Genomic DNA, 12,047 nt, shown 5'->3' with positions numbered 1-12,047 from the left:
TTTAGTTTCTCTTTTCCAGCATTGGGTAGTTGTATAATGTCAAATTGATTCTTCATAGGGATGAATTTTCTGACACTGACAATACATGAACCTGATATTCAAAGTTTGTAAATGTTTGTATCTTGTAAATCTGCAAATAGAAAGTGGCTTCAGGAGGACCTAATTAGTTTTAAGATGATGCCGCTTAGCCTTTCACACGTCCAAAATAGAAACGGACGGGACTGTGGAATATAACCTCTGATAACTTTTCAAGGTGCAAACGTTTACTCCGGCAATTTTCCTTAGTGTTACTAGCTCATATGATCTGATAAGACGATTTGAAAATGGATTTTGACTTCCATCTAATAATTTTAATCCGTTTTTCGGGAAAATTTTTGTTTACTACTAATGTACGGGGCAATACGTTTACTGAAATATTATGCAAATCTATTTATCGTATCACTAAGCACAACCGCAGAGATGCAAAACTTGCATCAGCACAAATTAAATCGTATAGCATATGCCATCAAACTGTAATTTGTGCAGCTCGTCCGTCTAAAGAAGGTACTGAAAAATGTCCATAAAATCTACATCTTCAGTAGATTCTTCAGAAACAATTAGGTTTATGACGACCTTTTTTCTGTGTATTCTGTCGTTCTTAAGTACGGGCGCTCGAATTTTGATCAGTCTTGTACCTGAACTTTTTCTTGATTCAATTTGCGTGAGTTGCATTGACTGTTTTTTTTGGCCTGACGAGAAGAACGAATAACGAATAGACGTTGAACTGATTTTTTCCAGAATTGAGGAGAGGTATAATGTCAAATTGATTAATCTCAGGGTTGAATTTTGTGACACTGATAATACGACTACTTGATATCCGATGTATCTATATGTTTGAGGAGAATATTCTAGTAGCTTGTGAATCTGCGAATAATAGATGCCTTCAGGAGGTTTTTTCAGTTTTGTGACAATGTCAGATAATATTTCAGCCATCCAATCTAGGAATAGTTTTTGATAATTGTACCAGATGCCAGCGTTTACTATGTCAAGATTCTCTTATTTTTCTAGCTCATTAGATCTGAAAAGACGACTTGAACAAAGAATTTAACCTCTATCCAATAATTTTATCCTGTTTTTGGACAATTCTTTGCGTACTACTAAAGTCAGGTCAATTTTTTGAAATAACATGCAAACCTCATAACCCTAAGCACAGCAGAGTGTTATATAACGTGTATCCTCACTACGCAAAGCATGTATTATGTAGTAGTAGTAGTAGTAGTAGTAGTAGTAGTAGTAGTAGTAGTAGAAGAGGCTTTCTGGTCTCGCCTATGGGCGTTTAACTCTTTCATTTATCATCTAGCACAAGTATTTTAAGGGGGTTACAGTTTCCGCAATTGCACAAGATTCTCCAGCTGATGCTGTCAAGTTCATTTTAGCGCTTGTGAAAATAGTCATTTATATTCGCGTCAGAAGTTTCCTGCTGAGTGTTCTGTCAGTTGTTTTTCTCACTACGTTGCTTAGTCTTGTTGCTCGGGTTCAAATTTTCGCCGCATTTTCTCAGTCTGTGTTTAGGAATTTCATTTTTTTTTGCTTTGTCTTGTTTCTGTTGATTAAAATTTGGGTATCGTCGCACCATTGATGTTTTAATTTCTATTTACGTCAGATAAATGAAACAGGAGATCATGTAGTTCCACGTACATGGAGATGGGGAGTATATTGTGTCGGGTCAGTCGTTTTCTGTAAACTTCTACTGAACTGCATATACATTAAGTGGTTGTTTTTTGTACTCTCTCGAGTGCCCTGGACTCAAGTTTGGAGTGGTGCCACACCTGAGATGCATACGTGAGTACCGGTACAACATAATCAATAAAAGCATATAGCTTGGTTGGCAGGTTTGCGAATAGTGAAATGTTTTTCTTCAGTGCTTAGAAGGAAGTCCAGCCCTTGCTAACTCGTTTTCGGTAGTTTTCAGCCCAGGATAAGTTTGAAGACATGATCAGCCCAAGGTCTTTTTGGTTTTTCACTATTTCGAGACTTTGATTTTCTTCAGTGGTTGGGGTTTCACTGCTGATTGACAGGATTTTGCTCTAATGCAGGTTAGGGACCATATCGTTTTCGTTGCTCCATTGTTGAATGGTTTTGGTTGCTTGATCACCTTCTTGGAGACTTGATTTTATAAATTTGAAGTCATCAGCGTATCCAAATTCCAGTGTTCTTTGTATGCAGTTGGATAAGGTGTTGATGTACACAATGAACCTTAAAGGCCCCAAATTTGAGAACTGTGGTACTCCACTGGTAACCTTGGACGTTTCAGACTTCTGTTGTCGAATTTTAACCCTTTGTTGTCGTTCTGTCAGGTATTTTGCGAGCAGTTCTAGCAATTTCCCACCACTTCCCATGTCTCCCAGCGTGAATATGAGTTTTTGGTTGGTAACCTTATCGAAAGTTTTGCGCAACTCGATATATAGGGCGAGGATTTCTTCCTATTCTTTTTTGACCATGCAGTTTAAAATCTTGTCTAGAAAGACTACTAAATGCTGAACTACTGATCGATCCTGTTGAAAGCCGTATTGTTCCTCTCTGAGCTGGTGTTCGATCAAGGGGTACATCCTGGCGAAGAGAATCTTCTCAAGGACATTGGACACGTTTTTGAGTGAGGTGATGGGATGGTATTGTGAGATGTCAGCGCGGTCGTTTTCTTTGTGCATTGGTGTGATCTCGGAGATCTTCCAGCTAGTGTTAAATTTTCGTTTGTTTAGGCCGGCCTGGAAGACTAGTTTAAGGGATTTCGCTAATGCTGGTATTCTTTAAAACAATGTAACCAACGTCATGTGGTCCACATGCTTTGTTTATCTGGAGGTCACGTAGGGTTTCTTCGATTTCATTTTCGGTGATGGTAAAGTAATTGAGTTTTGATTTTGGATATGCTTGTTCTTGCTGCATTTGCTTTTTGGTGATGAAGACATCGGAGAAGAAGTTGTAGAACAAATTTCATTTCTCGATGTCAGTATGTGCTATTGTCTTCTGGGTTTGTCCGTTTGCAGTGATGGTGTAGTACATTTCGTAAGGGAATTGTTTTGTCTTGTGGAGGGATTTGAGGTATTTTTGCATCTCGGACATACGTTTTCCTTTGAAGAGTTTTTCTTCGTTTGCAGTTTGGTCACTTAATATTCGGTCTTTGATATATTTTTCTTTCCTTTTCATTTTCTAGAGGAGAGATTGATTCGGTTTTCGTTCATATTTTTTTCACGGTGTTCAACATTTTAAATTGGTGGCAAGTGCGCGGGGTTACCCAGGTGGAAGTTGGGCTCGGTGATAGGTAACACGGGGATGTGGTTGTCGATGATCTAATGGAGCCAATTGTACCATCGCATCACTCGTTCATCAATGTTGCTATAACATTTTGGCGCGAATGAATGTTCAACTATGTAAGTGTTCAACATCTGCCAGGCGGTTTTTTTGATACGCATGTTGGATTTTGGTTGGCGGTGGCTTGTTGGATATGTCTCTGATTATGGTGATTTGAAAAATTTGGTGGTCGGAGTATCGTTTTTCGTTAACAGAATACCCTGCTTCGAGTTTTGTATCTATTTGAGGGATTTCGAAGCTTTCAAGTGACTGCGTGAGCATGAGTCTAAGGGTGATCTATTCCATTGCGGACCACATTTTCCTTGTACTTGTCATCGGATGTCATGCCCTCCCAATCAGCTGTGTCAAGGTTTGTATCACCAGTGATGACAATCGTGGATTCTTGTTCTGCTGCTGTTCTCTTCATTTATTTTAGAAAAGCTCCGAGATAGTTTTTGCTAGCTCTGCATGGACTGATTTTCGGTGGGTTGTATATGCAGCAGAATACTTTTTGGTTTAAGTTATGTAGAAAGTTCAACTGCGGCGAGTTAAATGTCTTTTTCTTTTGGCTCTGAACAGATGTTTACTCCTCTGTGTGGCAAATTTTTGATTGCAATGAGTACTCCTCTATGTTTTATTTTGTGGTTGCTCAGTGGTCTGTTATTCCTGTGGATTTCGTATCCGCGGGGAAGAGGGCTTCATCCGGTATGTCAGCGGTCAGCCAGGACTCGGTGAGGCAAAAGATGCGACATCCCAATTTGGCAATTTCGTTTGAGAAGGCTAGTCATCTGTTGAAGTCGGAGAGGCTTGTTGTCAATTCTCTGTTGTAGCCTCAGGTGTTGGATGCGTAGTTCTCTGGGTTTGACCCCGGAGTCCAGTATGCTCATGCGGACTTGGAGAATTTCGTTTTCAGTCTGTTTCTCTTCGGTGTTGAACTCCCGGGAGATGTAGACCCTTTTTTCGAAGGTTGTTATTTTGTGTGCAGACAGGAGAATTTTCCGTCGTTGGAGTTCGTTGCTGACCTTCACAAGGATTGTTAGGTTTTTGTATTGATTATATGCTCCAATACCTCTGACATTATCAATTGGGCAGTTTTCGACTGCTAGGAAGATAAACATTTGCTTCACATAGTCTACGTCTTCGTCATATCCTGCCCCTCCGGTTCTTTACTGGGATTCAGGGATGCCACGGAAGCGGATGCCGTCGTAATTTTCTTTGAATCCGTTGTTTCTTTTGGGTATCAACTGGTTTTGCGGTTTTACCCAAGCAGGGATATGGGTTTTTGTTGGCTCTGGTGGTGGTTTTGCCGTAATTTGAGTTTTGATATGGGCCAGTTTTTGTTTGTCTTCTGCACACCGAGTGGTTGCTTCAAAATTTGCCCTTTCTCTGGTACTTGCGATTTGTCGAGCACGCAATCCCGCTGTTTGTTTTGTACGCAAGTGTTGCACACAAGAAGAACATTCTGTCTAATTTCTTGGATGCCATATATTGACTTTTTGCTAATTCCAGTGAAGTTGTGTGTGAGATCCATCGAGTCACCGCAAGAGACACAGTGGAAAACAGCTTCGCAGTTGCTGATGTTGCTCTTGCAGGTTTTGCTGTTGCTTTCACTACGGACACGGATCATTTTGACTATCTATTGCAATTCCGACACTCCGGGGAGCCTCCGGATTCACGAATAGATAGCGTTGGTGGTGGGATTAAAATTATACAGCTATCAGTTTCGGATGCAGTTCCGATACTCCGAGGAGCCTCCAGATTAAAAAAAGATAGAGGTAGATAGAAAGGAAATGAGAAAAAGCTTCTTAGGTTTGATTTATCTAATGCGAATGCGATACTTCGGGAGCCTCCGGTTTCACGGATAAATAGCTTTGGTGGTGGGAACAAAGCTTCTTAAGTTTGATTTATCTAAAGCGATTCCGATACTCCGAGGAGCATCCTGATTCACGAAAAGGTAATTCTGGGAAGGGGTTCCTCTTAATACTACTACCTTGTTCTGATGCAATTCCGATACTCCCTAGAGCCTCCGGATTCACGAAGAGAAAGTGCAGAAAGTAAAAGAGGGAACTAACTTATGATTGTTGAAGCTTTCTTTTCTTTATCTTGTCACTCTGTTTCTTGTTTGGCTTTTTCTTTAGTTTCTTCGGTCGTTTCTTCTTTATCAGACGGCATAAATTTCCACTTTTACGTGGTACACAAGGACAAAGCGGCTCTCGATGATGGAATGTTGTTTCTATTCTTGAGGACAAATTTGTTTTTAAACAAATACTGTACAGTATGTTTAGTATTCTTCGTGTTTGGGTTAACTGAGAGTCCAAGTTTGGATTTTGGAATCGTCTCTAGTCGTTTCCTCGTCTTTTGTCCACAACTGTGTTTCAGTTTGGTGATAAAAATGCCATAAAAATCTAATTCAGTAGATTCTTGAGCATCAGTTTGATTCACGACAGACTTACATATAGGTGTAATTTTTTATTCGTAAGGTTACGAGGCACGAATTTTGATCAGTCTTGCACCTGAACTTTTTTTGACCCAGTTTGCTTTGAATTGCGTTGGCGACTTTTTTTCGTCGCGACGAGGGGGATAGCATCTGCTCTAATATTGTGTTTTCGCTAGTAGTTGTTCGTTTTGGTTGAAAGCAATTCTAATTGACTAAATTTGCTTATTTACTTTAGTAAACTATCTCGAACAGCAACGTTTTCTTGCGAGAGGAATATGTTACTGAAATTACTATGGTTCATTCTAAAGCATTGCGGCTTCAACCATTTAGCGAACGAAATTGTGCTTAGCACCTATTACAATTAAACGATTTTTGCTGTTTTATTATCAACTTTTGGATGGCTCTAGCGGTTTGAGTCTTCGAACGGGTAAGTCGACAATCACTTTATCAACTGAAGAACTCCTCTGGTAAAAAAACTGTAATTCAGTAGATGAACTGTTTATTAGCGAGCAATTATTTTTTGTGTTCCAATTTTAATATCTCGTTATGTAGTGAAAACATATTTCTAGCATTGAAAAAGTCAATTTCAGATGTTTTGTTTCCATGTTTTTTGGTAACTGACAGTTAGCAATGTGGGACATAGAGTCAAGTTTTTTGCGGCAAATCATCCTAACTTCCATATTTAGCCATCTTGAAGTTGCATCCGCAACATGCTCCAAGGGGGCAACAGGAATAAGATGGTAAAACACGAATAAATCCACCAAATAAATATGTTTCCAATTCCAGTTAGAATCCATAAACCCAAATTAAATTGAATAAAACTATATGCAACCCCCTTTTGCCTAAAACCGGAGCGCAAAAAACATCAACAAAAAAGCTAATCAGCGAAAAAACGGGCGAGACCGGACACGGGGCGGACGAAGGTGCCGTAAGCCGTTTTCACTTTAAGTACTCTGTTGTTACCATCTCGTCCAGGGAACACTTCTTCTACTCTTCCCAGAGGCCAAATAACACGTGGGGTGAAGTCTTTCAGGATCCACACCACATCGTTGACTTTGAGTGAATTTCCGGCGTTTTCGGTCCATTTTGGTCGCTTTATCAAGGTCGGTAGGTATTCCCGGACCAGTCTCCTCCAGATGTGATTGAGTAATTGTTGAACATTCTTTCAAGACTTCATGTTAGCTGGCTTGGTTGACGGGAAGATACCAGGGGGAAGAGAGTTGTAAGGACGCTGAATTAGAAAATGGTTTGGCGTCAATGGTTCTTCGTTTTCCATGGCGTCCGACACGTTTGTAAGTGGTCTGGAGTTCATTATAGCTTCTGCTTCAACCATGACTGTGTGGAAAACGTCAAAAGTAATCTTTCTTGACCCTAGAATGATCAGGAGCGTCCGCTTGACACTCTGGATCAGCCGCACCCAAGCGCCGCCAAAATGAGGGCCATAAGGTTGGTTGAAGTGCCACTTGGTGTTCTGTGCTGCAAGTGCTTTGTAAATTTTGTCCTCGTCGAGATCATTCAGACACTTTTTGAGTTCTTCTTTGGCACTAAAAAAAGTCTTACCGTTGTCACTGTACAAATCAGCGGGCTGACATCTTCGCGAAGTGAAGCGGCGGTAGGCGTTCAGAAAAGTGTCTGTATTCAAACATGGACAGCTTTCCAAGTGGACAGCTCGCATTACCAGACAAGTAAAGATGAGGCCGTAGTGTTTCTGATGCTTATCTTTTCCTTCCTCAATGTAAAATGGGCCGAAAAAGTCTAATCCGCAGTTGGCAAATGTAAATTGTTTGTTTTCGGTCGGGAAGCGGCAATCAGGTAGCGGTGCCCTGAAAGTCTCAATGCTTTGGGGTTCGAAACGTCGATAAAGGAAGCATTTGTATCTAATGCTCTGCAGTGTTCTGCGGAGACCAATTACGTAGTACCTTTGCTGTACAAAAGCCTTAGTGGCTTCTGTTCCCTGATGCAAACAGATGCGATGGGCAAGTTCGAGGTATAAACGACAAATGTGATCTTTTGCATGAAGTAGTTTTGGCCGCATGGCCAACTCGAGTTCACTGGGAGCAAAAATTAGCCTTCCACAGACGCGTAATATACCGTTCTTATCAAGCATTGGGTTTAACGACCTGTGTTTGAATTTCGGGTCCAGTTTATGGCTAATTTTTTGGCAACTCGATAACGGTTGGGAAGCTATTGACTTGCGACATTTGTATCAAGTAAGATTTTGATAATTCATTGTCTTCAACAGTGTATTGATGGTGATTGTCACGCTGTTTTTTTTGCTCTGTAGATCAGATTGAAAACAGTAGCTATCGTTAGCAAAATCTTTGTCCATTTTGAAAACTGTTTAGGGTCGAGTACTGGTTTCTTGGTCCTTAAGGCAGATCGTGTTGTTGCAGCACAAATCGGCATTTGCTTTGTAGGTCTACAAAAGACATCATTTGTGGAGAGAAAATCTGGTGGCTTAAACCATTTTGCTTCAATTTCCTTGGGTTCTAAACCACGAGTACCATGATCAGCTGGGTTTAGGTTTGTCGCAATACGATTCCAATTGTCAGGTTTGCTTTTTACTTTTATTTCTGCAATGCGATTAGCAACAAAAACTGGTTGCTTCTTGGAAGAACCAATCGAGTCAAGGACAACTTGACTATCCGTCCAATAAAGAACATTGCTGATTTCAACAGAGAGTTCATGTCTAACAAAATTCAGGAGTCGAACACCTGTGACAGAAGCCTCTAGTTCCAACTTTGGAACGCTCAACTGTTTTACGGGCGCTACTTTGCATTTCCCGACCGCGAATGCAGTTTGTACTTCGTTGCTGGTCTTATTCAAGCTCCTGAGGTAGACAACAGCACACGTTGCAACAATCGATGCATCAACAAATACATGCAACTGGTTCTCTGTCTCCAGTAGATTCTGTGTTGTCATCTGTCGTGGAATTTCAAGTTGGGGCATGGAGTGATAACTGTTAAGGAGCTTTTGTAAGGGATGTAGAAGTTCAATTGGGAGTGGCTCGTCCTATTTTCTACCTAACTTCCAAAGTTGCTGAAGAAGAGTTTTGAACTTTATTGTCATTGGGCCAAGAAACCCAATTGGGTCAAAAATCGATGACACCAGACTGAAAAGTTTCCGTTGAGTGTATTGTTCAGCTTCTTTAGGGAATTCTCCTAAGGATTTCATGAAAAATGTATCTTTTTCAAGGTTCCATTTTTGTCCGAGGACTCTTGTTTCACTCTTGGGCTCCTCGAGGTCTTCTGGGGTAATACACTGAAGAACCTGTTGATGGTTTGACAGGAATTTTGTGAGGCGGAAACCACTGGCTCTCAGGCAGTTCTTTACTTCAAATGCAGTCGCGTTGGCATATTCAGGAGAGTATAAAGACTGGATGTAGTCATCCATATAAAAATAAGACTTTATAGCGCTCTGTGCTTTTGGATATGTCTCGACGTTGTCCTCTGCGCATCTGTTTAAGACAAACATTGCACAAGATGGTGAGCAAGTTGCACCGAAAATCAGTCTGGTGAATTGAAACTGTCGCACATCATTGTCAATAGACCATAGGAAACGTAGTGCAGATTGATCTTCTTTTCGGATGCCGATTTGCATGAACATTCCTTCAATGTCTGCCAAAATAGCAATAGGTTTTTCACGAAATCTGACCAAAATTCCTATTAGACTGTTTAAGAGGTCTGGTCCTGTTAGAAGATTGGAATTTAGTGACTCGCCTTTGAATTTTGACGCTGCATTGGCGACACGACGCACTTTGTTTGGTTTGTTTGCGCTTTGAACAGGGTGATGCGGCAAGTACCATATTTTCTCAGGGGGTGGGTCTGTCATTTCCACTGGCTTGACGTAATTTTTCTCGAGATCTGTGACAAGAGTCTGTTGGTACATATCATTTAGTTTTGGATCATTATTAAGTCGTTTGTTCAAACTGTTTAGCTGATTGAGGGCAGAAAAATAGTTATTTTGAAGATTGGCAGGTACTTTCCATGGAAGACCTATTTCATACCTTTCCCCTGTGTGGTTGATAGTACTCTCAAGTATTCGAATGGCAGACTTTTCATTTTCAGTGATAGTATTATCTTCTTTTCTGGTACCATCGATCTCTATTGACCAAAACTCTTGTATCAAATTGTCCAGGGGTTGTTCTGGACTTTTCCGACAGACATGGTATACAAATACTTTCGAATTATTAGAAGATTTTGAAGAGCGGTTTCCTAGTGTGTTCAGGTACTCTCCTGCAAGTGTCCATCCAAGCTTTGTCTTTACTCCGAAGGGGCGGATTTCGGTGCCTTGAATTAATTCAGTAGGATGCGTAAAGGCAAAAGCATTGACACCAAGGAGTGCTCCAATCTTACCCTCGGCATTGTCTGGGAAATATATGTGTCGAAGTTCATTGAATGCATCGCAACCATAGTTTAGCTCAGTGACATTGGCTGCATTAACGTTTAATGTAGGGGTGCTGTAGGCTCTGGATATTTGGAACTTTTCATTAAACTGATTGAAAGGGCAAACTGTTATTGGTTGCTTTATTTTTGATAGGGGCATTTCGTAATCAACGCTTAGATATTGAACAGTAGTTGAAGAGTTATATTCGCGTGGGAGTTCCAGGTAGTCAGAAACAGCATCTAATAAAAACGTAAACTGACTGCCGGGGTCAATGAGAGCATACGTGTCGAATACTTTATCTTCTTTGATAAAGGATACTGGCAGCAGCTGTAACTGCTCAAACCAATATTTCGGTGTACTGGATATTTGGTTGACATTGAAATTTTGGCTGGTAGAAGGTCCTTCAAATTCGCACGTTTCGATGACTGTTGATTATTAATATTTCCAAAAATTTTTCCGTACCTGAGATTGCTTTTGGGTTTGAATGGTGTTATTTTATTCTGAGTTGCTTCAATACTTTTTTGCGTTTGTGAGTTGTTGTCGTCTTTCGATGACCAATTTTGTTGACCTGAGGTTTTAGTTTGCTGTTGGACGTTGCTGATAGTAAAAGCGGCATGTGTTCTGCTGAATTGTTTAGCTGGATTATGTAGTGTTGTATGGTGACAACCATTACACACTTGACAACGCTTCGAGGAGGGACAAGTGTCTCTGCGATGTTGATTACTTAAACAGTTTGTACACAAGCTATTTTTCTGGATAGTTTGAAATCGACCTTCAGGGGACAATTTATGGTTGTCTGAACAAGTTGCAACAAAATGCGGTTTGTGACATTGAACACAATTTGTGTGCTTGTTTGCAAACTGTTGCTCATTTTTCGAGCCGTTGTGATTAACCTTTCGATGATCTAAATCGTTCCTTTGAGACTGTTTTGCAGTTGTTTGCTTAAACTGTTCTTGAACCGATTGTTGTGCTGTCACAGCAGGATAATTGCCGTTTTTGTTGTCAGTGAGGCTACTGGTTCTATTTTCCTGGTTTACTTTGTCATAAACCCTTGCTTGAACATCAAGCCACTTTTGAAACTCAACAAGGGTAGTTGTTGTAACATTCTCTGTCAGGGTGTATTCAGTCCATTTAAGAAGCAAGTTGTGGGGAATTTTTTCCTTCGCTTTACTCAAAAAAGTAGACGATTGAAGGTCGGCTTGAAAACCTAGGTTCTGAAAAGCCTTGACAAGTCTCTTTAGAAATGAAGAGAATGCTATGAAGGATTGCTTATTGTAAGAACTATTACATTTCCAGCTCTCTAATTGGTTGATAAAAGCGTTGACAACAACTGAAGGGTCGCCAAAGCGGCTCATTATCTCGTTGAGGGCTGTATTATAATAGCATGGATCACAAGTGTAAGCATGTATCAGATCCTTTGCCTTACCCGACACTGACTTCTGTAGGTAGGTTATTCTGTGTGTGTCAGTAATTGAAATGTTACTGTGAACCATTGAGAAAAAATTATTTATTCACTCATGATAGTGCATGGGGTTACCATTAAAATTTTGCAATTTTAATGGCGACAATTTGATCGCGCATTTTAGGTCGACGGATGTTGGCTGAAGTTCACTATTGGTCATTGAGGGGACAAAATGTCCAGCTGTAGCAAACACTGGAGCCTGATGCTGCTTTACGCTTGAAGTTGGCAAGATGTTGGCAGGATAAAGATTAGGCAGAGGGGGAGGTCGCAAGTGCGAAATTTCGTCGTTTGAATGACTTTGATTCACAGCGGGTTCAGCTGCCATGTTCTTGATGGGTGAAGGATATGATAAATAAGCGTTTGTTTTGTTCTGACCAATATCCACCACACTGGTTCGAGTAGCCGGATTGAAGCTATGGACTGGTTTGTTCGCTT

General features: G+C 40.6%; 3 protein-coding genes across 3 annotated transcripts in view; 1 reads left to right on the top strand and 2 right to left on the bottom strand.

The window, feature by feature from the left end:
- LOC142334744 (uncharacterized) overlaps window positions 1-12,047 on the bottom strand; it is a 447,170-nt gene that overhangs the window by 202,413 nt on the left and 232,710 nt on the right. The window lies entirely within an intron of this gene.
- LOC142334745 (pleckstrin homology domain-containing family F member 2-like) overlaps window positions 1-12,047 on the top strand; it is a 321,367-nt gene that overhangs the window by 270,593 nt on the left and 38,727 nt on the right. The window lies entirely within an intron of this gene.
- LOC142335010 (uncharacterized) lies at window positions 8,777-10,309 on the bottom strand. The gene has a single exon (XM_075383338.1). It carries the CDS (start codon window positions 10,307-10,309, stop codon window positions 8,777-8,779), a length of 1,533 nt encoding a protein of 510 aa, XP_075239453.1.

The sequence above is a fragment of the Convolutriloba macropyga genome, chromosome 2 (assembly GCF_964194025.1).
Source record: "Convolutriloba macropyga chromosome 2, txConMacr16.3, whole genome shotgun sequence".
Taxonomy (NCBI): domain Eukaryota; kingdom Metazoa; phylum Xenacoelomorpha; order Acoela; family Convolutidae; genus Convolutriloba; species Convolutriloba macropyga.
Note: the sequence above shows the minus strand (reverse complement) of the source record. Positions and strands in the feature narration are given on the sequence as shown.

Excerpts from the sequence above, each read along its gene's own strand:
- LOC142335010 (XM_075383338.1), bottom strand. The coding sequence starts at position 10,309 with ATGCCCCTATCAAAAATAAAGCAACCAATAACAGTTTGCCCTTTCAAT.